The following is a 25663-nucleotide window of genomic DNA, read 5'->3' as shown; positions in this document are numbered from 1 at the left end:
AGACAGGGATTCTATTAAAAAACAGGAATTAAAAATTGATTGCTACGGTCACTTTTTAATAACCTTTCTCTAATTTGGCACTTAAGAAAACTGTCATGGCTGTTTACTGTGATAGTGTACTGAAATGGGCAGACATGAGGTGCAATCAAAAAGTTCTAGGACTGCGCTTGTAAAAATCAAAATGCTTGCTTGACTTAAATTTGGTCTTTATCCCCTTCAAGGTTAACTTCCTGTGCACCGCTGGGCTGCTGTCAGTTTGCTTTTATTTCTAGGTCGCTTGTAGCGCTGTAAATTTTGTTAATAAATTAGTTTTTGTAAATAATCTTCTTTTTTCTGACAAAAACTTCGGGTTCGGGTTTGCATGCTTCGGGTCTCACTCCTCACCTGATGCTCTACTTCTGAGCTTGGAAACTATGGACTCTACAGTGACATCTGCAGGGTTGTACTCAGACATGAGAGTTCAGTTGGTTTAAAAAGAGATGTTGAAGCTTGGTGAAATCACAGACTTTGGACTCTCAAGAAAATATTTAAAAACAGCGCCCTGGAGATGTGCAAGAAGAGGACCTTGAAGGAGAGATCTTTATTTTGTTGTTGTTGTTGTTGTTGTTTATGAGCCCACCCCAACTGGTCACGGCAGATGGCCGCCCCTCCTTGAGCCTGGTTCTGCTGTAGGTTTCTTCCTGTTAAAGGGAGTTTTTCCTTCTCACTGTTGCCAAAGTGCTTGCTCATAGGGGGTCATATGATTCTTGGGTTTTTCTCTACAATATAAAGCCTTGAGGCGACTGTTGTTGTAATTTGGCGCTGTATAAATTGAAATTGAAATATGTGCAACTGTTTGATTGTACCATGTAGACATGTATAAAAGTAGAACTATACAAAACAGTAAAGCTCTACAAGTTCATATAATTTAGGAAAACGGCAATGAATATTTGACCTGTTTGGTGGATCATGTTTCACACCATTAGTAAAAACCTATTAAATTAATATAATGATAGCTCAGTATTAAATCCTGATATGAGATTATGGAGCGGGCTTTTTAGCCCTTTAAAACGTCATCATCAAATTACACGAATGCAAATGGATAAAAAAATACTGGATGGTATAACTGTAATAGTGTGTATTCTGTACTTTTAAAGCTCTTTAGCTCCATACGGGTTTAGATTAAGATAAGCTAGTGTTTATTCTGCCGAGATTTATTTTTAAAAAGTGCAGTAAGTGTTGGAATTCTGGTATTTGAATAAATATATTATCAAGGCGAGACTCATTACTCTTTTAGCGAGATTTGAATTAATATATAATTGGCATTTATTTTCAAGGGTAAGGTTAAAGACTCATACTGGTGTTTCTTATTTTTGTCCTATTCAATGCATTTTTCTTAAATAATATAAGATAATAAGATAGGGACTAAAAATATGTTCTTCAGAGTGCACATCTAAACAAAAATAAAAACGTTAGTGTTTGGCTGAGGTGTTTCACACACTGACTTTGACAAATACTTAAAAAGGAGAAAAATGTGAAACACCAGAGTGAGCTTTTAATAAACCTACGTTTTGCCATGATATTTGAGTCCAAACAGTAAAATTAGCAGTGGGTGTGCAAGGATACATTCAGATCTACTTTAAATTATTTGCATAGAAAACCTTGGAGTAGCAGTATAACTGAAGCAACAGGTCAAATTTATCAGACTATAGTTCCAACTACCTGCAATAGCAGCTAAAAGCAGAAACTCCCGTTTCAGGCTCAACAATCAGGAACATTAGGACTTCTAAAGTCTCAGTCACACTAGAGTAAAAATATGATGGCAACCTCATTCCAACAAGGAAATATCTGTGGTTACTGGTGATTGGGTTTATTTTATTTTCTGTCAGCAACCAAGTGGAGACCCAGAGGCTGCTCGTTGAACATACTAAACTTCTAGCAAGGGGACTGCACAGGTTGCCATGTGGCGTTTTAAGTTCTGAAATCACTAAATTACATTGACAGGTGTAATAGATAATAAAAATTCACACCCTGCTTTGGATAATTTGGAGAGCCCTGATATGATGCCGACACCTCCAAAGCCCCAACAGAAATGGCACCACCATCCAGAATCAGAATAAATATTTTTGTGGCAACAGATTTGAGACTTTCACTGATTTTTCACAGTTTATCTCTGTATTATCACAAACAAATTGTGCATAATTTCCTTCTTGACCCAAACTGATCCCAGATTGGCTCGGTCACTCACAAAGTTGCTTTGAACACAGCAACTGATTGCGAGTAGTTGCAGACCTGGTCCCCATTTTCAAAGCAACCACCTCAAAGGCAACACAATTGCAAGATCATTGCAGATAGTTGCAATACATTTCTATTTTCCCTAGTGTGACTGTAGCCATGAAACTGTTGGGTTACAGCGTCATAGAACAAACACTACTTGTGGCTGAATTCCAGTTTGTAGGTTTTGTAAGTCGGACCACTAAACCATCACTTACATCAGTAAGTTGGATGGGAATTAACAAGTGTCCTTTATTTTTTAGTTTTCCCTACAGGCTAAGCTAAAAGAAATTTAAAGCATGATACAACATCGAGTTAAGCATTGTTAGTAGATGAATTGAAGACACATGGTGAATGAATAAATAACCCTGATGAGTGTAAGGTCCTGTTCAGTTATGAGGTTACAGACTGACTAGAAAATGTTGGCACACAGTAGCTTGGACATATGGAGACTTCACATGAAGTCAGACAAGACTCTTGAAAGTTGTCTTTTGTTTCGTTAGAAACAAATTAAAGTACAACCATTGTCTTTTTGGTCTTAAAAAGTTGTAAAAATGCTTTAGCTTTGATGAGAAAACACTGCATTAATGAAGAAAATATATTAAAAGTTTCTCCTCACCTTTTATATCATGGTAAAAGGGTTTGAAATGTGTGCCCTAAGATCAACGTGTCGCACTCATCCTCATCGTGTTTTCACATTATGTTGTTTCCTCCGTTGCTGATGAGCTTCCCTTTCTTCTTGAGTCTCTTCAGCAAACAGGAGGCGATGCCTAACGCACCACCCTTCAAAAAGCGAACAAAGTTGTCTCCCACCAGTGGGCCCATGGCAAACAGACCTGGCTCCTTGGTGCACTCAAAGGTGTAGGGGTCGATATCTATTGGATTTTGCTTGCAGGAGATGGGTCTTGTTGGATCCTGACCCAGGTACTGGCCTTGCCCCTTCAAGAAAAATAAGTCTGGGTTGGTCCCAATCAGAACCAGGACCATGGAGATCTTGAATGCCTTGAGGGAGTTGTTTCCCTGCAGCAGACATTTCATGTCAGACTGGAAGGACACCACACAGTGTTCGGGGAAACTGGTGTAGTCAGGAAACAGGTTAACACTAGCGTTACCAGCCACATTACCCGCAGCAAGCTGAGGCTTTGGGCACATCTTGGCACATACTGAAGAGGCAATACTAACTGCCTGAGGTCTGTTAGAAGCAGAAGAGGGAGCCACGTTTGTGTAAGCCTGAGAGCACATCATGTTGTAGACTTTGTGGTACTCTGGGTACAGTGTCTTGGGAAGCTGCTTAAAGATGAGGTCTGAGTCGTCGATTCTCTTGCGAAAAACATGCAACACTCGAATGTTGCTGTTGCAAGCACACAGAACTACATCGGCAGCGCTTAAACCAGCACCCACGATTAGAACGGGATCGGAGTTCTTATCCAGTTTCCTCTGGCTAACTGCCAAGCCTAGGTCTGAGATACTGTGGAACACAAAAGGCAGGTCCTCCCCCTCTACACCCAGTCGAACTGGTGAGTCGGAAGCACCGGTGGCCAGGACTACATTTTCAGCAAACAGGCAGAAAGGGACGTGAGTGTCATTCTGCACCTGCTGGTATCCCCTTACTTCCCACAGAGCCCCCCCTCCTCCACTCATTACGCACACTTCTCCATTTCCCTCAAATCTCTCATTCACTCCATCTCCCACCCCTCCATCTCCTTGATGAGTGTGACCGTTTTCAAGACCTTCTCCATCATGCCCCCGGTAGAGTTTCTGGATGGAGGTCACGTAGGTGTTGTCAACAAAGTTCTTTTGAAGACCCTTTAGCTTCACATAGTTACAGTAATAGGATGAGATCTCCTCTGGTGTGGCTCTGTCACTGGTTACATCCCTAGAGCAACAACAGAGACAAAGAGGAGCAATAGTACAGAACTGAACTGAAGCTTGAGCCGTATCGTTGCTGTAAACCTTCTCCTCTGTCATTACCTGCGTTTCCCATTGGTCAGGTCTTTGTAGTTGACCCCGGGGAGCTCCATCCAGATGCCAAGACTAATAGTCAGCATGGAGCCTTCCATTGCCTGAAGCGATGAGAGAGGGAACGCCGTAGATTAGACAGGTGAACACAAAATGGCTGACTTTAAATGTGGACAGATCAAAGTTTGTTACTTACATGCCAAGCACCCCCAGGTGTTCCCCTGCCCAGAACCAGATGTGGGATGTGTTGCTGCTTGTCCCTCCTCCACTGAAGGACAGAAGGGAATTTGTAGCCAAAGTCAGCATTAGGATGCAGGAGTGTGTCGAAAAGCACAGCCACCGGATTACTTGACCTCCCCTCAAGACCTTCACTCAGATATTCCAGATCCTGTAAAAAAAAAAAATAAATTAAATAAATGAGGAAAGTCATGCCTATGAGGTACCAGACTGACTTTGGCCATTTTTAAATAAGCAAGGATTGGTAGTTGCTTTGTTTTTTACCTGTTCGGTAATGGGTAGATGCTTGGTGTCCTGTAGTTTCCTGTATAGTATTGGGTTTGGGTGGACAGTTGCTGGGTCTAAGTACGGCTTGTATCCACTCAGCAGGTAGGACAAACAAATACCCGATGGCCCGTTGCCTAAACATAAATCCACATTTGGGAAATTACAGGCTAGCATTGCAAAGAGGCACAAGGCGATATATAATACATGTTAGGTTGAAACGTGTGCTTTTTAAGCAGTTTTCAAACATGCAATGAACATCTAGACATTTATGGAAGAAGGTGCGCATGACACAGAATTAGTCTTGTCTTGTTGGACTTGTTGGACCTCCCTATTCTCCTTTCTGTCTTTTCTGAAGAGCATCTTGTCCTGATTTTCCCAACTATCGATTTGTGCTTTGTGTAGGATAAGAGCCAGGTTGAAGGATGTACTAGTTATGTTAAACCAGTGAAAGGTCAGGCAAAAAGTTTACCTATGATGACCACAGGAACAGTGGGTGGGTGCTCTTGTGGCAGAGTGGTCTCTTCCAGGAGAGGCATGGCTGCAGCCTGGGCCAGAGCCGGCACTGAGGAGGACAAGAATAACAGAAATGTGAAGAAAGTTCCAGACATTTCTGTAGCTGCGTCCATTCAGTAGTCAACTAAAAGCAGAGCCTCATTTGTTCTTTGTCCCACTCTTTCCCTGTTTCTGGGTCAAATTATTTGAACAGGTTCAAACCAGCTTACTGTCTTTTTGTCTGTCAGTGTTGTTGTTGTCTTATGTTAGCTTAGATCCTGTCTCCATCGACCATCATCAGCTGACTCAGAAACACACACGGGGCGGGGGGGGGGGGCTTTATTCATCCTGTTATTGTGCTTTCACGCACAGCTATGGCCCTCCCTGTCTGTCTGGGGCTTCACACACGTGGAAACACCCCGCCACAACACAGTATGCCCCCAGTTTTTCTCATTGCCGTCCCGCCGTGTCCACACACCCCACGTCCTACCGCACATGGCCCGGGGCAGAGCTAGCCTCTGTTAACCCCGGTACTGCTTTCCAGACAAAAGGGACTTCTAATCAGATTTATATAGGCCTGGGTCTGTTGTGAAATGTAGCCGTTGAGCATGTGTACTGTGTGTTTGTGTGTTACGCGACAGTGCCATTGTGTGCCCGCCGGGTAGCAAATCCCCCCTGATCACTCCTCTGAGTGGGCCCTAATCCCACTGGGCCTGTTTATGTCTTTACCGCCCCTTTCAATGGCAGCAGGATGAGAATGTGGTCCTGGCATGCTGACAGATCAAATCATCAGAACACCCGCTCCTCTCATAGCCCCCCCACCTCCACCCCAATATACACACTCACGCTCACTCCCGCCAAAACATTACCCAACGGCTACAGCAAACCAGTGCCCACTTGCCCCACTTTCATACCAACCAAAACAGTGCCCACACCGCCTTTGTCTTACATCCCAAAACTCTGGCACATGTCCCTTAAAACTCCCCGCCGCCCATACAATCTGATTCACTTCCAGTCAACCCCCCTCTCTCCCTCCCCCCTGTCTGACCTGTGTCTGTAGACCAACCAGTTGTCTTTGGTTGTCGGCTTATTTACCCTTTTCAATAAAAGCAATGGGATTCCACACATTGCATACCGTATCCATGCCCCCAGTTGGCAGACTGATACTGTTCAGGCCCCTGGTTAATCTGACAAAACACCCGTGTGTGCAGTTGTTTTCTTTTGTTTGAACTTTCACCCATAAACCAGTGCTTATGTTATCCCACAGTGGATTTATGTTTGATTTTATCTACAGATAACAAATAAAACTGGACAAAAAAAAATGTAAAAAGCCCCTTCCAAGGGCTCACAGGGCACCTGTGCTCTATAATTTCTACATGATGCAACAGCAGCTCATGATGCATCATGAGCAAATCATGAAGCTAGATCTGTGGGCTGCATTTACTGTATCTTTGTGATCAGATATAATGTCATTCAGTGCGCAAAAACAAACAAACAAACAAACAAAACCCAGTTCAGATAATCCAAAAACGCAGTTTTAAGTTCAGTGAAACCTCGAGAGCACAAGTCCTTAACACACAACAGACCAACATCCATAGTTTAAATGTGACGATAATAATAATACACCCCAGGTGTTAGTGCGCTTCATCCGTTTGGGGTTTGTTTTACTCTCTTCCAGCCCGTGTACGCGCCTACATGTGCGCGTTGGCCAGCGTGTAGGACGCACCATACTTTTCTAGAACATGGTGCACGATGTACTGTTAGCTACCTAGCACAAACAACTGAAACTTTGTGTTAAGCCTTTACAGCTTCACAGCAATGAACCTATTTGAAGTTAAATGAAAAGCATGCTAAGAAATATTAGTGTGTATAAACCCTTATGTGCACACTCCGTCTCACAGCAGGTTTAACTACACCCTCCTCTTTGCAACTTGAGATCATTTTGCACGGACATGTCTGCATCTCACTTAAGAAAATTAGATTAAATTCAAAACAGGGCCGGGCTGGTTATACACGGTATCCGGGGATGATGCTGCAGCACGCGCTAAAGGAGGGAAAGAATGATGCAGCAGTCTGGTACCCGATCCCAAACACCATCCTCGTGGACCAGCAGCCTTATATCTTCCACTACACCGCTGACTCCGGGAAGCCTGCGTCCACTGAGTCTCAAGGAGCACATGCTACAGCCGCTATTACACCATCATTGCATAATTTAGGTCAAACACACACGCGGCCATCCGCATCACTCAGTAACAGGATCTCTTACCGAGCTGTGATGTGTGTCAGTATCTCCTGGTCTCGTCCCGTTATCACGACCCACGGCAGCGTTTCAAATCGTATAAATAGCCAGACACCGGTGGGAGGACCTACCCAGCTGTCTGGGGTCTTGTGAGAGATAAGCCAACCTCTCTTTCGTCATCACACACACGAACAGGCACGCACACACACAGCCTTACCTCCGCGAGGTAAAATCCGAGCAGACCTGATGTATGCAGATCTGATCGATGTGCAAATGTCCACTGAGGGGGGAGATCTTCTGTGTGTCTTGGTGGCAGAGTGTGAAAGAGAGAAACTGGCTTCTGCGTCTCCGTTTTCGTCGTCACATGCGCATCTCTGCACCGCCGGGCGCGAGCGCGCTCACGGGGGAGAGCCGGAAGATCAGAGCATCTCTCTCAGCATCCTCGCAGCTCCGCCGACCCTGCTGCTCGCTGAGTGGGCTTACCTGAGAGAACAGTTTTATTTATAAGACGTGCACTGCTCAAATGTAGGACAGACACAGTGAGCCCTGCTACAGCTGCATATGATGGTCTGTCTTTATTATTTAAGGACTTAAATATCAAATCTGGCTTTTACAATTTGAATTTTTTATTGAGAATGGGACAATTTTGGTTAGAAACTTGCATTTTCTTGAAGTTTTAAAGGTAATATTCAGTGCTGTAGGTCAGAGTTGCCAGATTTCTGGACAATACAGCCCGTGTGTATTTTAGGTTGTGACACACCTATTTTTCAGTTACTCTAGATGAAAAACTACATTTCTTTTATTATTGTAACCATATTATTATTTTTACTTTATTTAAATAGGTTGTCTCAGTGAGACTCAGATCTCTTTTTCAAGAGAGAACTGTCTTGGACCAAAGCACATAGAGACATTACACAGTCTTGTGAAAAACAAAGTACACCCTCTTACATTCCTTAATGTTTAATGTATCAGGACATTTAAAAAACCACCTGGTTCCTAGCAGGTCATAAAATTAGGCAAATAGATGAACACCAAGACGTGAAACAGTGTTATTATTTAATAAAAAAAAATGCAGAAAGCAGTGTATGAAAAATTGAGTACACCCTTACTACCTAGGGATATAGAATATTAATAAATAATCCTTAAAAGTTTATATATGTCCTCAGCAGATAAAAAAATGCACTCATAAAACAGGCTCCTTAAAAATAAATTCATACAAATCAATAAGTCATTCCTCACCAGTTTTTTGTACCAGTATTTGTTGACCTAGCTCATTCTGAACCAGTATGTGGCAAAGGCAAATAAATCAATAAATAAATAATGTTGGAAGAATAGATTTTATCCTTTTGTTAAAAGTATATACAAACAATTTGGCTTTTTTATTTCTTTTAACAGCTTGCATACTTACTTATAAAACCGCTGATTCTCCCTCTGCTGTTAAGATTAAGGAAAAGTCCATTTGACATATCCCTGGTTAAGGTGAAGTTGATTCACAGTTAGTGAGAATGGGAGCCCCGCCTCCCCGCTTCATCATCCAATAAGCGGAGAGAAAAGAACCACTACTTCCTGTCCCCGATCCAAACACATGTACGTATGCTAGCAGTTAGCTTTGGCGAAAATACTTCTTAAGAGTGGCAATAAGTGCCACTGAAGATGGTTCACATCACTAGGATCTGCTTACGGAAGGTGAGTACTATAGAAGATTTGTATTGTGAATGTCACATATTTAACGGGGGGTGTTATACGGTTTTTGACATTAACTGGAAAGCTAACTGTCAAAGCTAAATACACCAAGCAGTAATCGTGTTTGTCTCTCATGTGGTGTGTTAGATGATACACCAACTATCTCTATAGCTATTGCACATCAGCAGCCTGCTGGAGATTGTTTGTAGGGCTCTGGCAGCTCTCCTCCTCCTCACACAGAGGGGCAGACACCGGTCCTGCTGTTGAGATGATGCCCTGTCCTGCTCTCCTTGAGTAAATATCCATTTCCTGCTGTCTCATCCACACTCTTGAGATTGTGCTGGGAGGCTTGGCAAACCTTTTTTGTGGCTGCACGTATATGAACGTGCCATCCTCGAGGAGTTTTTGAGCACTCTAGTTGCTCATCAATGCTCCACTGATCAATACACCTGTCAACCCAGAACAGCTTTCTGTATAGACTGTATCATGTTACCAAAATAAAGTACATACACACAAATAAAGTACATCAAGTAAACAGTAAAACAACAACAATAAAGTCCCTATAGAATATACATAGGCACATATTTGTATATTTAAACTCATATGTAAAATATATATGAGTTACTGTTTAGCTTTAGTGGACTGAAGAAAATAAGAAGGAAGGATGCTCAAGCTGCTGTCAAATGTCATTATTCTTGTGAGATATGTAGGTCTCACCCTGGTAAATGATGTCAGTAAAAAGATTCAATCACTTGGAGTTGCCTGTTAGGGTCTCTGGTGTTCTTCCATTTCTTAATACCAGTCTGATGTGTCTTTGACTCTTTGCAGTATGGAAACTTTGTTGACAATCTGCGGCTGTACGTCCGTGGAGGCAGTGGAGGGATGGGTTTACCCCGCCTTGGAGGACAAGGAGGGAACGGGGGAGATGTTTGGGTGGTGGCGAAGAAGAACATGACCTTAAAAAGGATAAAGGACAAATTCCCACAAAAACGTTTTGTAGCGGACGCAGGAGCCAACAGCGGGTAGAAATACAATTTTTATTTTAAATTCTGTCGATCATTAAAAAATGTCTATTTTTCAGACCTTCGTAGAGGTTTTGAAATAGTCCTGTAAGCATGAGAGGGTGAAAGCTTTTGGATCTCCTTTATCAACAGCGTTCGAGCTCTGAAAGGAGAAAGAGGGGCAGACAAGGAGATCCTTGCTCCTGTTGGTATCACTGTCACCACTGATGAGGGCAGAACATTCGGTACGTCAAAGCTTTCACAGTCAGTCATGTGAACCTTGTTTTTTCTAACAGAAGAAGAAATGCCAGTGGAGTAGCTAGCTGATTTTTGCAGTGAAGCTTCTTATTTCCTCTACCATTCTACTTACAAGGTGACTTGAACGTGGAGGGCGATCGTGTGATGGTGGCAAAAGGAGGATCAGGAGGCTCGCTGTACTCTGCGTTTCAGCCCAGTAAAGGCGAGGCTAAACACATCAGACTGGACCTCAAGCTTATAGCAGACATGGGCCTTGTGGGGTGAGAATAGAAGGGGGGGAAAGAAACACACTAACTGAATTCTGCTGAGGTTCAGATTAGCAAAGGGGCGACATCTGATTTTCTTCTGTTAAATCACCACCAGGTTCCCGAATGCAGGAAAGTCCTCTCTGCTGACAGCCTTGTCTAACGCCACACCTCAGATTGCCAGCTATGCTTGTGAGAAGATGCCCACACGCATATAGAAAAAGAAAACTTGTCTTTTTTAAATTTGCAAAATATGCTTTGAAAGAAGAAATAATTCTGTGTTTCATTAAACTTTAATATTTTTCTGCCGTTTCACAGTCACAACCTTGAAACCAGAGATTGGCAAACTGATATATGACGATTATAAGCAGGTAGAGGATTCCACGTGTTGCCTTGTGCTGCAACTGTCTGCAAAATCATTTCTTTCTTTTTTTTTGTAGTTGGTTTACTTGATTGTTTGCTCTTTTTGGGCGGGGGTGGGTGTAGATTTCTGTTGCTGATCTCCCTGGCTTGATTGAGGGGGCTCACATGAACAAAGGCATGGGCCACAAATTTCTGAAACACGTGGAGAGGACCAAGCAGCTGTTATTTGTGGTGCGTAACTAACACAAACTATGTTTTTACTATGTTTTTGCTTTCAGTGTAACCAGGTGAAAATTGCTTCTGATGACAATTTTGCATTTTGTCTGAATGCAGGTCGATGTTTGTGGTTTTCAGCTGGCAAGTAAAACACCGTTTAGGTCAGCCTTCGAGGCTGTGCAGCTTCTAACCAAGGTGAGCCTGAAGCTGCAAAGTTTGATGACTAATGTTTCAGATATTCATTCTAATCCCCTGACTCAATCTTCTCTCCTTTTATTTTTTGTCCCTCATTCTCCTCTGCTTTCTGACTGCTGCCTAAAGGAGTTGGAGTTGTATAAAGAGGAGCTGTTGTCAAAGCCTGCATTACTGGTGGTGAATAAGATGGACCTGCCTGATGCTGAGGACAAGCTAGCAGAGCTGAAGGAGCAACTACAAAACCCAGAAGGTTAGACTAGAATTAGCACTAATAAGTAGAAAAGTCATTTAGGAGTAAAGACTGAAGATGAATTTCTACTTCCAGGGTTCACAGGCATCCTAGTCTGTTCCAGAGTTTATGTTTATATTTTCTTTTTTACGCATGAGCAAACATTTCTCTGGCTCTGTCTCTGAATTCAGATATTGACGCAAGCGGCATGATGAGTTTTTCATTTTCGTGCATCTGAACTTCCTTTATGTGAGCATATTTTTGCAGTTTGTTGGGAGGAAAAAATGAGTTTTAACAGTATTTCTGTTCCTTTTCTTTCCCCTGTACAGAGTTCTCTGATCTGCTGCCTGAAGATATGATACCACAGAACTATTTGACCTTCAGACACGTGGTTCCCGTTTCTGCAATCACCGGGTTTGGCATCAGCCACCTGAAGAGCTGCATTCGACAGTCCCTCGATGAAGACGCAGCCTTGGAAGTTAAAGCCACTCATCGAGAAAAGCTGCAAGCACTGAGGAAGCAGTTACAAGGACGTGCGTGAGTAACGTAGACGACATCAAGCATCGTCACGCAGGATTTTGCAGATAAACATCCTCTACCACGAAGCTCCTGGGAGAGCAAAACCACTTCAATTTATAGAAGTGATGGAGGTCTCTGCTTGGAGATGATCAAATTCTCACTGACTGATGCAAGCTCCATCTTTATTTATTTAAAAGTGATGTGTTGTATAAGACTGATAAAACTTTCTGAATATCATAGAAATTCACAGGCTGTTGCATAAAAGGATTATAGTCAAGATGACTACAGTAAATGATAAATACAATATATTCAGTTTCTCACTACGATTTAAAGTGTTTTTATTATTATTGATTTATGTTTTGTGCATACTCAGCTGTATCGTCTGTTTAACTTTAAACAGGGGCATAATCTGATTTAATTTGCAACCAAGCAGGAACCTCAGTAATGACCAATTGAGGCTGGCTCCAGGAGTGAGTCAGTCCTCACAGACTCCTATGTTAAAACGCTCAACAGCAGTAAAACATCCTGATACAAAAATGGGTTTTGTCCTCATTGTTTCCCCCCTTCAAAGCAATTCCAGTGAGGGTGAATCTTTGCTGTAACTAAACAGTTTGAATGCTGGTAAGAACTAAAGGTAAGAGTTTGGTTGCTTTGCTTGGCAGGTGTACCGACACAGGTAACCAGTTGCTTTCCACTTGGCCTCATTTGCGCTAATTTGAGTGACTGAACTGGATCTCCTGACTGTTTTTCGATCAGTCCTATGGTTTGCTGTGAGGTACAGCCTGGGCTAAGGGTTCACTCAACTTTTTGACAGGGGGAAATTTTAGTTTTTATAAGTATGTAAGTTAAAATTAGCAAATAAACTTGAAGCAAATTTGTGTTTGATGATTTTTGATTTTATTGCTAGCAAACATTTATTACAAAGATGTAATCGATTTAACACAAATTTCCTTACTTTTTGTGCTAAGTTTACATGCGTCCGTGTAGTGCACCCATGTAGTTTATCGGTGCACAGGCTAGCATTGCCTGAGAAAATACAGTATTATAAATATGGACGCTCAAAGCTCCAAAAAAAACATGCAAGTGTCAAGTCCAAAACCAGTAGATGATATCTTACTGGCCGTGTTTGTTGTCTTTAACTCATTGGTCACCTTATTAGGTACACCTTGTTAATATCAGGTTTGACCCCCTTTTTAATTATTAGTAGCTTTCAGTACTGCTTTAATTCTTCATGACATGACAACTGCTGCAGATTTGTTGGCTGCACATCCATGATGTGAATCTCCTGTTCCACCACATCTCAAAGGGGATCGACTGGATTGAGATCTGCTGACACAAATACCCAGACGGACTGTGGGGTTTGAACAGTGCTTGGGGGTTGCCCAAAGTGTACCAAGAACACTGAACGGGTCAATGCTTTCATGCAGTTTCTGCCAAACTGACCCTACTGTCTGAATATCACAGCAGAAATCAAGCAGGCATTGTTTAATCTTCTCTTGTTGAATTCTAGTAAGCTATTTCTCTTAGCTGACAGCAGTGGCACTTCATGCGGTCTTCTGCTGCTGTAACCCATCTGCTTCAAGGTTCGATGTGTTGTTCATACAGAGATGCTCTTCTGCCTACCTTGGTTTGGTGCGCTCTGACTGCTGACAAAGACATTTAAGCCCAGAGTATTGCCACTCACTGGATATTTTCTCTTTCTCAGTCAATTCTCTGCAAATTCTAATTTTAGTGTCAGGTTTAGGGTTAGACATTCATTATGATGGTTAGGGTAAGCGGCTAAGGAAAGCATTATGTCAATTAGATGTCCTCACTAAGGTGTGAGTGTGAGAGTAAGTAAATATATGGTCTACAATTTATTTTTTTATTAATTAATTTTTCTTCTCTTCCTTTCCCTTTTCTTTTAAACCTACTGGCTATGATGCTCTGATTTTAGTCTGATTTTAGGGTTACCCCAATCTGCACCTCAATACAGGGTAGAGATGTAAAGCATACTACAGTATATAAAATGCTAAGAGGCCAAGGGGTATTATGTAGAGTGACCCAAATGTTTTGATAACACTGAGAATTAAACTGTAATGTAACCCTCATTCAGCTGAATCAGGTTTTGTTAACCAGTTATCAAACCATCCTGGGAAATCAGAAGATAATAGAAATGTCTGCACAGACAGAGGTGTTGATGAAAGTTTTATTTTATATTAAATATATTACAATACTGAATGATAAAGAGGAAAAAATATGGGGATTTTTGCATCATCAGTCTGTACAGCATACAGGCAAATTAAAAATTAAAAAAAGACAACTGCAGTGTCTGAATTAGTACATATGGGGCTCTTTAGGGTTCCTGGAGCAGAGTGCTGATGATTCTGGTGTGATGGGAACGCATGGCTGAGACTGGGTGGTACACAAATACATTCAAGTCTCTGGCCAGACAGCTGCTCTGCAGGGATCGGTCAGTCCAGCTGTGTGCGGAGGCAGATACAGCAGATATGTTTGGAGTAACACCTGTACAATCACACAAATCACTACTGCCTGCCAAATCACTACTGCCATCCTCGGTGGAGAATCCTCTAGAGTTTTGCCCAAGGCACCAGGACAAATGTCTCGCTGCTGCACAGTATTATGATGTTAGAAACATTTCTAAGGAGCTCAGAGATGATGCTCTCCGCAGCCTGGGGAAGCCCAGAAAGATCACTGGGCCGCTGGACACCAATAGTAAGACCAGAGGAACAAAAATAAAGAAAGTTCTGGTAGAAGGCAAATCATGAGCCCATACAGCAACATGTGTCCAAACCTTACATCATACATATCAGCACATGCCTAAGGAACAACGGCTTCTATTGGCCCCAAAGGACAAAGGTGATGAAACGAAATGCTGTCCATTCAAACTCATCAACACACATAATTACAATAATGCACTTAATTACTGTTTAAATAGCTGCTGTACATAATGCTGAGGGGAAAAAAGTGAACATTACAAAGGTACTTAATAAAAAAGATACTAGTAGCAATATTAGTCCAATATTGTGAAGCTCATATTACCTATACAGTCCTAATGCATACATGAATTACAAATGTAAAAGTGCCCACACTGGAACAAAAGCTAACAACAGTAAAATGACAAACATGAGGCCTTGACACAACAGTTTCTCCACAGTGTAGAGCACTGACTGTACAAAGAACTTGCTGTTGGTGAGCGGGATTTGCATCCAGACAAAAAAAATCCACCTTAAATAATTACACTGGCATGACCGTTAGCTTCAAACCACCTGCCATGAGCTTTACAAGCAACTGTAGTACACAAACCCATTAAAAACAACAGGAAAAGGCAATAAGGGGGGAAAAACTCGTCCGGTGACATGCTCATTTCCTGTTATGACCTCTCAAAGAGCCTACCGGCAAAATAATCTGATATAGATCCATCATGCTGTTGGGTCTTCGTAAGCTCGAACAGCAAGCACTGTACAGCATAGTTAATCATTTACAAGGCTAAATATCTCAGTCGTCACAGCTAAATTCAAAATGCGCATTTCAGTCACAATTTCCAGATGCTGGCTGAGGCGGGTCACCGGCCAGATGTTCATTTTCTCACATTCAAGTGGCTGCCACTGAAAAAATGGGAGCGCAGCCGTCTCAAACACACAAACACCTTGTCACCGTCATTGGGAAATTTCCAGGAAATCACATGAGTGACAAGCGGCACATCTATAACTACACCAAACACATCTCGTCCATTCGTTTCACTCGGGAACGGGACGTAAAACTAATAAAAATTGAGCTAAATTAATATCGATCGAGAACCGTCTTAGCGAAACTCTTATTAATGTGCCACAATCAACATCGCTGGATGTCTGTGTGTGTCTCACAGAGATGCATGAAAATAGTGGCTAAGGTAAAAAATAAACACACATTCTGCTGTGGATGGAGAAGGCTATAAAGGTCACAGTCACAGAGCGGGAGAAACCCAGACTGCAGGGTCTCTGAACTTATTTACAAATCAACAGGAAAAAAAGAAATGTTTCTCTCTGTCTTTTTGTCTTTCAAAATAAAAGAAAACCCTTACTCTGTGTGTATTTTACTGTACATATTTACACACAAACCAAAGAGAGGAACAGCAGAGCGGGGTCCATGTTGCGGTGATACAATATGAGTTACCTTTAGTGAAGAGAAAGCATTAAGCCTACAGACGTTAGAAAATCACAGCCCCATTTGCATGCTTTCCTTTCGGGTCAGACCGCTGTCCGTCTTGTCTTTTCGGTAGGAGGGAGTTGCCGATAAACACAGTCGTCTCATGCATACAGTGTTGGCGTTTCTACAGTGATTCACGTCAAAATGATCCGACGCAGATCCGGCCTGCTCCTGGCTCCCACAGCTCCTTTCAGAGAGGAGCCTGTACAATTCAGATGGGATGATGCTGAAGTGAATGCGACATGAGACAAGCTAAAGAGGGTTAAGGGTGGTGTGGGGGTTTTGTGTGGGGTCCTGTCGCGTTGGTGAAGCTTTGAGCAGACAGCAGGAACAGCTCAGTCTGAGCTCCAGCTGGTCTGGACAGGATGTGGAGCTGGTGTCTCTGCCGGGACTCCACATCGTCACGTAGAAATCCACTGAATGAGGCTGTTTGGCAATACGGCCTCGCAGATGCTTGGTCACATTAACTCAAACTCAAACTCTGCCTGTTTCCTGTCCAGTGGGTGGGTGGGGCTCTCTCTCTTTTTCCTCTTTAGTCGCTTAGAGTTAATTTTGTTTCGTTTTTGTGTTTGTTCATTCATAGAAAAGGAGAGATGTGGAGTTCTTTATAGTCTTGTGCAGAGAGGGCAAGACAGCTGTTATATTGAGGTCTCCCACAACTGGAAATGGAAGAGAAGAAAGAGAAGCCTTTTAGCATCAAAGTTTACTGCTGGTCGAGTTCAGGCTGGACTTACAGTTCTGCTGTTTTCTTTAAACTTTATTTGTCATTATAACGTGCTTCAGTAGCTTCATTTGCACACACAACCACCATTAAATGCATAAATCCCTGTATTGTGTTTCTGATTGATACTTGCCCTGGCGCTCTGCCTGTTGGCTTTCCTCTGGTCATCGGGGAGAGGAGGCATAGGGTATGGGTACCTCCTGCTGGATGCAATAGATCCTGTGGAGGAGGTGGGAGACTTGGCAGGCGATAGCGTCCTGAGGAAAGAAATAAAGTAACCGTGATGTGACGTGATCATAAAACTATTGCCCCTTTTTTTTAGTTAGGGTAGGACTAAGTTGTCCAAAGACACAGATAAATAAATCAGGTTAGATCTGTGACTTTGGGCAACATCCTCCTTCAGCTGCTCCACTTATTCAGTTTTCACCTTCCTAAATAGAGAGTTTGCTTCTAGAAGCTGCTCACCAGGAAGCAAGGAGACATAATTATAAAATAATAATTGCAAAAAATGCTTCGCTTTTAAGAGCAAACCCTGTGCATGATATGTATTCATTTACACAGCAGTAAACAGTTCCCGGCTGCAGTGTGGGCACAGTCATAGTTTCCTTCATGCTTCACCATCTCACAGCATTTTCGGCAAGCGCCAACACACTCTCAGCTAGAAGCTGCAGAACAATAACTTTAGCCACTGTGGACAAAGCATGCTGCTAAAGGTAACTTCTGCTCTAAGCTTAGCTGGTGTGTTGTCTTGATGGGATAGCTCAATCTGTGGGAGCATGAAAAGGCCACTGGGACAGCGGGCCAGACCGGAGCTGGGTGAAAAAACAAAAGACCAAGAGTCAGAGGAAGAGCTCCAGTCCAGTGAAACAGCAGCAGAAAGCCTGCAGCAGAAAGCCTGCAGCGTGCGCAGCGGCTTCTATACATCACTGCACGTGGTGACTGAATGGTCCTGGGTTGGCCAAAATGATGGAAAGACCAGAGTAGTTTGACGGCAGGTTGCAGAAGTTATTTTTTTTCTCCTCACCTGAAGGAACTTTGAAGTGTTTAAACCTTTAACGTGTCTCTTCTGTAAAACAGTGGCATCTGATCAGCTTCATATTCATTCTGCAGCTTCCTGTTTGTCTATTTCCTTTTCTAAGTCTTGCTGTTATCTTTTTACACAGGATTCAATATTCAGTTTGCAGTAAAAAGTTCTGCAACCTGCTGTAAAGCTCCATGTCTCTCCATTTTTTGGGCTGTTTCTACTCTAGGTTAGAAGAGGGAGAGGGTTAGAAATGTGCGCCTGGACAGTGAAGGCCTATAGATTCCACTGTTGGTTTGCTGTTTGCTGATGTTTGTTTTTTTAGCGAGCTTCAGCTTGTGTTTCTAACCATCTATAGACCTTGGGCACGATCGGAGCTTTTGTCACAACAGCGCAATGATGATGTCAGAGCGGCACCTGAAATATCTGGCTCTGCGGTGACATCACACTGACGCGAAGGCACGTGAGGTTACTGTGAGCGAGGCGGAGGGCCGAACAACACAAAACACTTACTGACGGAACAACATTGAACATGCAGAGGTAACAAGAGACTGGGAGGGAGGGAGGAGAGCAAAGAAGGGAATAAGGAGAAATTAGGAATAAAAATGACTGGATTATAGTTGTACACTAGCACAGGCAGTAATAGCCATCTTTGTTTTTGCATCAATACAATAAAGCAGGAAAATAAAAATCTGCAACTTAAAAATTCAGCACTTGAGTGGTAAGAAAAAAAAAAGTAAAGCTTAAAAATGTCTCTTCATCATCCTTATTTATGCACAGTGGCAACCTTTTCTCAGTTGCAACATGCCATTCTCTGAGATACAGCTTTGAATTGTCTCCAGAAAAGAAAAGAAAAGACCAGATTGGCGCTAAGCCTTCCTTTCCAAACCACAAATCAAACCAAAAGTGAGGGAGTTTTTTGACAAGCGTGTGGGGTATACAGGACGTGGTCCGAGGTAATACCTAAGGTAAGGTCCTTGAGTGTTTCTATTCACATCTTCTACCCATTTAGTTACATCATAAAACTCTGTTTTGAGGCGAGGGGTTAAATACCTGTGGGAGGGTTGAGGGGGAGGGAAGTTAAAGGGACACAACACAAGGTGAGGAGGGGGGAGAAGAGAGAAAAGAAAGGAAGAAAAAAGAAACGGACAGAAATTTCTCCAGAAATAAGCGAGTGTGGGGGTGGGTGGGGGGTGGGGGTGAGGTAGGGGGAAGGGAGAGAGGAAGAGGAAATATTTTAGGAAAGCAGAGCAGAGCAAAGATATTCTGAACAAGATGCAATTGAGGAAAAAATGGTGAGAAGATGGCGGACAGACCTGTGTGTGGTTTCAGATGAAAACGGCACTATGAAAATCACAAACACCTGTGTCGCGAGTTACAGGCTCGGTTGCATGTTGGTCTCATCATTCCAAGCAGCTATAGCTTCTTTGCCACTCCGGCAGTCTCATGCTTATATCGAGAACATGTGCACTACATACTACTCCTTATGCCAAGACCTTCAGACGCACAAACCGACCGACATACCAGGCTGGGAGGCAGCTGATGCACACAGCTCACTGTGCATTCACAGTCAACAGGCAGGTATGCACATATCTTATTTGTTCACAGGCTGTGGGTAAACTCTAAAAGATTTAAAGCTTCGGCCTCAAAAGCCAAACAGAAGCTTAGAGTTCACGTTGATAGAGCATATCAATGTGAACAATGCAAAACGAGATACAATTACATTTCTCTGTCTGATACAAACAAAAGCATTGTTTCATTTTCTTTACAGAAATTATTTAATGACAAGAATATCAAACTTTATCATTTATTTGTTGACTGTCAACAAATCTAATAAAAAGACCAAAACCAACAATAAACTGACTGAGCGTATGTGTTCTACCCTCTCTGTCTCCATTTAACTGTGGCCAAAGATGAAAAGCCACAAATAAAAAGTAATAATAATTAATTGTTGCCCACACAATACTGAAACTGCACACTGCTGTTACAATAAACACAGGCACCGCAGTTAAGTCTCTTCCTGCTAATGTTGTAATTTCTACAAACACACAGTAATGGTCTGAAGCATTCAGGTGTGTTTTAATACACAAACAATACAATCTTCCCAAGACCGGAGGTCTCAGTAAATTCTCCCCAATCTCAGACAGTGTAATTCTCAAAGAAACTGCTCAACACTCAAGAGCTACATCTCAGACTCTACAGGCGTCAGTTAGCATGTTATATGTTAAAGTTCATGACAGCACGGATGAAAGAAAGACTGAACTTGTTTGGCTAGTTTGGTAGAGTTACCAGTACAAAGCCTTGTTTTTCAAGAAAAATGAGTTGGCAACATGGCTTAGGTTTGCAGAGTTGCATCTTATCAACAACAACATTACTGGAACTGTGTCCTTTGGACAGATGAGACCAAAGTGGAGATGTTTGGCCATAATGCACAGCACCACGTTTGGAGAAAACCAAACACCGCATATCGGCACAAACACCTCATACCAACTGGCAAGCACGGTGGTGGACGGGTTATGATTTGGGCCAGGCCAAGCTTGATCCAGGTCAAGCTTCAGCTGTTAGATAGATGACTCGAGAAAGCTTTGGTACAGAAGAGTGCATGGTTGACCTCTTCTGTACCAAAGTCATCTGTCCAACAGCTAAAGCTTGGCCTGGGTCATGCAACAGGACAATGATCCCAAGCACGGCAGCAAAAAGCCTGCAGCGTGTGCAGCGGCAAAGCTGTGAGAGACTGCTGTGCATAGAGTCCTGCAAAAACTTTCTTTTTCATATGACTGTATATGTGCATATGAACATGCAGACTCTGTGGGTCATTGGTAGTCCCATCACATGGCAGTAAACAGTTGACTTGGAGAGCAGAGGAGGGAATGCGGCACAGAAATGTAATCTTGAAACTATCAACTAACCTCTGATATTGCTTTGGATTTCATTACCTTTATAAAATCGTATCTGCATTCATAAACAGTGACCGGTGCACGGTCTTGGCACAGACATCTGCTGGCCTAAACTGTCATCCTCAGAGTCTGGCTGTCTGACCAAGACTGAAGGGTTCCAAATGTGACTGCCAGTGTTGCAAATATAATTATTCAGTAATCCACAGGTGAAAATACTGATCTACATTTGCTCCTTTTCCCTAAAAACTGTTGGTTTTGGTCTTTTTGTGAGATTTTCTAAAATAAAAAATGAAAAATATAAAGATAATGTCAGCTTGATTCTTTAACAGATCCTGATACATTAGTGTTTTTTACTACGGTGTCTCTCTATCTGCAGGTAGAGTGTTCACTGACATCACAACTTAATCAGTTTCCCAAATATTACTTACTCTGTGGAGTTCGAGCGAGCACGGAACTTCTTTCCTTTCAGTTTCTTACGATTACCGCTCAGGTTTCCTGAAGACACACAAAACAGAAGTGCACATTTACATGCATGATAATGAAAAAGCAGGCCCGTATGAGCAGGGCTACAATTGGTTTGTTAGTTGTGGTTTGAATTTAGCCTAAAGATCAGGACATGAGTTAGATTCTTTCACTGTTTTCCTGTCCTGAACAAACACATTCATTTTCTTTCATCCTGAGAAACAAAAAAAGCACAACTTACCTTGCCACGAGTTGCTTCTTGGTCGCCCATTTTCACAGATGTCAGTGATGTGTTTGGCATCTGGAATTCTCTCGCTCCACGAGTGGGACAGGCCATTAGATCTAGATCACATGAAGCACGGACAAAAAAAAAGTTCAGCAACGTCTTCCTAAGATGCTGCAAGTTTGCTGCAGTTGAGGCTAAAAAGAGGCTGAGGTAAAATAATCAGAAGATGAAGACGTCATGTCATCATTATGAGCCATGAAAACGTATCATGACAGATGAATATGACATGAGATGAAAGCACTTGGTGCAAAACTGCCAAAATGCTCACAAGTTTGTGCATTTTGGTCATTTCCAGCAAAAGGTAAGACACCTAATGAAAGCACGAAAACATGTTGAGCTCATCTACACCGGTGATGCACACGCACACACTTGCCAGCAAATGAATGAGTGATGGTGAGATGGCACACCTGAAGGCAAACTGTGAGAGGTTCTGAGAAATGGATGGGATGGAGGGTGTGAAGGATGGGGTGCAAATCTGCAGGTGCGACAGGCAGGCTGACCTCTTCTTGGAGCTGCAGCCCGAGTTTGTGCTTACACCCGGAGGCATGTCGCTGTAAAAAGAATCTGGATCTCCAGGTTTTGTGACATAGTCACCTGGAGGCATTTGCCTGGAAGTACAGAAGAATTCATTTAGATGCTGCAGAGATGAACACCATGACAGGAAACAGCCACCTGCATATATTTTCATTAAAAGCTTTTTATAGTCCATTTATGATCTGTGCCACATTTTGCTTTCTTCTACTCTGGTGACTGCTTTGCATTTTTCATGATGTAATTAGCTGTTCAGTTATTGCACTGAGCTTATGCAGCACACAGCACATCTCTTGGCAAAAGAGCCCCCATTTACATTTCTCTGTATTTTTGTTCTAGCTCAGTCCAGTTGGCTAACATCACTATACTCATATCATGTCTAAAAATTTTGGCTGAGAGAAAAATGTTTTTTATATATATGTTTTCTCTATTTTCTATAATAAAAACACTCATAAGCATTTCAACGACTTTTACTGGCAATATAAATATGCAAAGAGTGTTTTGGCTACTTCTTGCTTTTCAGCTTAAGAAGTGGTACAAAAAACCCAAATGTAAAAGATTTCTGACCTCATTAATAATTGCCTTGTTGAAGCTAATTTTCAAAACAACTTTTTGTGACTCGATATTCATCACTTCCTTACAACTTTTTCCTGCCAATGTTGAAAATAGGTCATACAAATAAATGAAGGATGAGCATAAACTGTATGTAAAGGAAGAAGGACGTTTGTGGAGTGGCCGTTTGGTTTCTCCTATATAGGAGACAGAACCCAGTGGGGGTTTATTTCTTGCCAGTTGTTTTAGAATTGTAAAAACCTCTTGGATGAAACAACTTCACAAACCCATCTTTACAAAGCTGAAGAAGTCAATCTGCCTTCTTTTCCAAGCTCTTAAGAGTAAAAATGTATCCATTTATAAATGTTATAAATTATGCTAAAAATCTACAAGTCTATTGATTTAAAACTTTGTTATTGTAAAATCGCCTGTTGGAGCCACATGCAGTACAATCGGGGCCCACCACACACTCACGGCCTTCATGCATATTTTTACATTTGATATTTAGTTTTCCTTTTGATTATATAACTTCATGTAGATGACATTTAAATGCAAGACGATGACTTGTAGCAAATTAGAAAACATTTTTGGTCATTTTTGTCATTATGCAGGGCGAGGATATTTCAGATTTCCTCAGGGTCTCGCTGCAGATTTGTTATTAAGATCTTGCTCCGGGTTTTGGATCATTTGAGCACAAAGATACGACTGAGTATTAACTACGGGTTTTGTGGTCTTTGCAAAAAAAAAAAAAACAAGAAAAGAAAAAGTTACTGAGAGAACAATAACACACTCAAACAAGCTGCAGCTCTGCCATGCACTTTAGAGTCACGCTTTAAATAACAGAGTAAGAAAAACACGTTAAAGTGTGCAAACCGGCAGAATCTCCGGTGAACCTCAGACTCGACGTAGCATTTCTGCTTGTAGCTCCTGTAAAGAAAACAGCAATCTTATAACAATCCAGAAAGTTCATACTTTTATTTATTATTATTTCCACTCATCACTCATCATCAGACATGCACAAACTATGTGTAGACTCACTTGTAGCACCAGGCTGTTACAGCCAGTATTAGGGCGAGGAAGAGGATAGAGCCCGCAATAGCCCCGATGATGATGTTAGTGCTGTCGATACCTGAGACAGAGGAAGAGAGTAGAGTGGGAAACCAAATGTGTGTTAATTGAGATGTGTGTGTCTCTTGTATCTGGAGCAATGCAGACACATGGGGATACACAAACCACAAAACAGTGCAGCAGAGTACAAAAACACAGAACATTTAGCAGGAAAAGTTCAACAGGAAGACACGGGAGAAAAAAACCACCAAAACCTCGGTCACCCTCCAGCGCTACTCTGAGGGGGAACCTACAAGCGCTTCCCATTCAGGGTAACAATAAAAACTACTTGCTTCTCAATTGAACGAGGGCTGTAATTATCTAGCTGTGATGGGACTGAAGTTGGAGTGAGACAAGACGAGGAGGAGCGGGAAATGACATCATAGACAAGACAAACACAATGAAAAAGGAACTCAAATCTGACCTCAAATCACTCCGTCAAAGACATCGGCCTGTCGACAAAGAATGAGTGTGAAAATAATGACAAACAAAAAGAATGACATGCAAGGTTCAGTCAATGCAGCAGGTTTAATGAGCAGACGTGAGCCCCCAAAAATAACAAAAATTAAAAGACAATTGAAAAGCAACAAAAAGAAAGAAAAGGATGACATATCTGTGGTGAAGTGGAAGGACAATAAAGAAAGAAATGAAACGGGTGTAGCAGGTTGGGAAGAGGGGTGGGGGTTTACAGAGGGACAGGTGTGCAGAGCAGCCCTGAAATATGACTGGAGGGAAAATGTGATGTAGAGACAGAGGCAGGAACAGGTGTATCAGGTGTAGAGGGCGGATAAAATGTCTACCTGAAACAGAGGCTGTGGGTTTGGCCACAGGAAACATGGAGCTACAATTCTCTCCTGTCCAGCCCCGGTTACACACACATTTCAGCTCATTGCTGCACACCTACAGGATGAAAATGTAACATAATTAGATATTTGTCGAAGTCTGTTATGGGCACTTTATGGGTCAAAATTCAAGTTGGTCTGATTGCAACCACAATTATATTATATTATATTATATTATATTATATGCCAAACTTATTTTACATTTTGGCCCAGACCAGTGGAACATCTCTCTCTGTTATGGTAAACAAGTTTAAATACACATTTAATCCCTGAGATGTGCAATTTCAACAGTACAGCTCAGTTTTTTCTACCTGGTTATAAAAATCCTGATGTAGTTAATGAAAGGGAACTGTCAGTATGACTCTAGTGCCCAATTGTGGCAGATTGTGGTAAGGGAATTCCCCAGATGTGGGATAAATAAAGTATTTATTGTCTTATTTTATCTTATCTGAGAGTTAATATCACCCCAATCTCAACCTCTCTAAACACCCTCAGCTGATCAATTCTAGGCGTTGGTGTATGAGTTCGCTGTTGGCGTGTACCCCATTTCCAGAGCAAATGGCCTTGTCAGTCGTCCCCGGGCAGGTGCTGAAGTTGAACTGCTGGATGGGGAGACATTTGTGGTTGAAGCAGATGCTGTCTGTGCCGCAGGCCGTCCCGTCCTCGACGTATCCCAGGTCTATGTCGCCGTCGATCACCACGTGAGCGCCACTAAAGAGCAAACAAGACTGAGTGACTTGAAAGGCTATGTTGGCTTGCAGTAAACGTGGCGTGATCTGCAGGCTGCTGTTTCTTAGTTCATCTATGATGTTTAGAAGAATACAGTTTTCCTGACACGGTGGTTCTCTAACAATCAATGAAGGATTTACTCGATGTTAGAGTTATGTGCTTCGTAAACAA

General features: G+C 42.2%; 3 protein-coding genes across 5 annotated transcripts in view; 1 reads left to right on the top strand and 2 right to left on the bottom strand.

The window, feature by feature from the left end:
* Positions 1-1010: 1010 nt before the first annotated feature.
* Positions 1011-8300, bottom strand: osgin2 (oxidative stress induced growth inhibitor family member 2). Of its 2 annotated transcripts, none has more exons than XM_025911869.1 (6): positions 7665-8300; positions 5186-5278; positions 4714-4850; positions 4409-4600; positions 4225-4316; positions 1011-4129 (listed from the first exon to the last, which is right to left on the bottom strand). In XM_025911869.1, exons 2-6 carry the CDS (start codon positions 5250-5252, stop codon positions 2947-2949), a joined length of 1671 nt encoding a protein of 556 aa, XP_025767654.1. In that variant the 5' UTR covers positions 5253-5278; positions 7665-8300; the 3' UTR covers positions 1011-2946. The 2 variants fall into 2 exon arrangements, with proteins under 2 accessions (XP_025767654.1, XP_005472755.1); XM_005472698.4 differs by lacking the exon at positions 7665-8300 and adding an exon at positions 7475-7655.
* A 675-nt stretch (positions 8301-8975) lies between these two features.
* gtpbp10 (GTP-binding protein 10 (putative)) lies at positions 8976-13034 on the top strand. The gene is made up of 10 exons (XM_003450953.5): positions 8976-9133; positions 9959-10152; positions 10285-10376; positions 10505-10649; positions 10753-10826; positions 10953-11005; positions 11121-11228; positions 11331-11408; positions 11535-11658; positions 11967-13034. The coding sequence occupies exons 1-10, from the start codon at positions 9101-9103 to the stop codon at positions 12176-12178; spliced, it is 1113 nt and encodes a 370-aa protein (XP_003451001.1). The 5' UTR covers positions 8976-9100; the 3' UTR covers positions 12179-13034.
* A 1296-nt stretch (positions 13035-14330) lies between these two features.
* adam22 (ADAM metallopeptidase domain 22) overlaps positions 14331-25663 on the bottom strand; it is a 68212-nt gene continuing 56879 nt past the window's right edge. Inside the window, exons 23-31 of one of the 2 annotated variants that reach the window (XM_013274831.3) lie at positions 25306-25474; positions 24722-24821; positions 23853-23943; positions 23688-23741; positions 22139-22339; positions 21687-21787; positions 21412-21478; positions 17199-17322; positions 14331-17003 (exon numbers count right to left, since the gene is read on the bottom strand). In XM_013274831.3, coding sequence (XP_013130285.1) covers positions 16983-17003; positions 17199-17322; positions 21412-21478; positions 21687-21787; positions 22139-22339; positions 23688-23741; positions 23853-23943; positions 24722-24821; positions 25306-25474 — 928 coding nt within the window. In that variant the 3' untranslated portion in view covers positions 14331-16982. The remainder of the gene's footprint in view (positions 17004-17198; positions 17323-21411; positions 21479-21686; positions 21788-22138; positions 22340-23687; positions 23742-23852; positions 23944-24721; positions 24822-25305; positions 25475-25663) is intronic. The other variant, XM_013274832.3, reaches the window with a different exon arrangement.

Source organism: Oreochromis niloticus, linkage group LG11, assembly GCF_001858045.2.
Source record: "Oreochromis niloticus isolate F11D_XX linkage group LG11, O_niloticus_UMD_NMBU, whole genome shotgun sequence".
Classification (NCBI taxonomy): domain Eukaryota; kingdom Metazoa; phylum Chordata; class Actinopteri; order Cichliformes; family Cichlidae; genus Oreochromis; species Oreochromis niloticus.
Note: the sequence above shows the minus strand (reverse complement) of the source record. Positions and strands in the feature narration are given on the sequence as shown.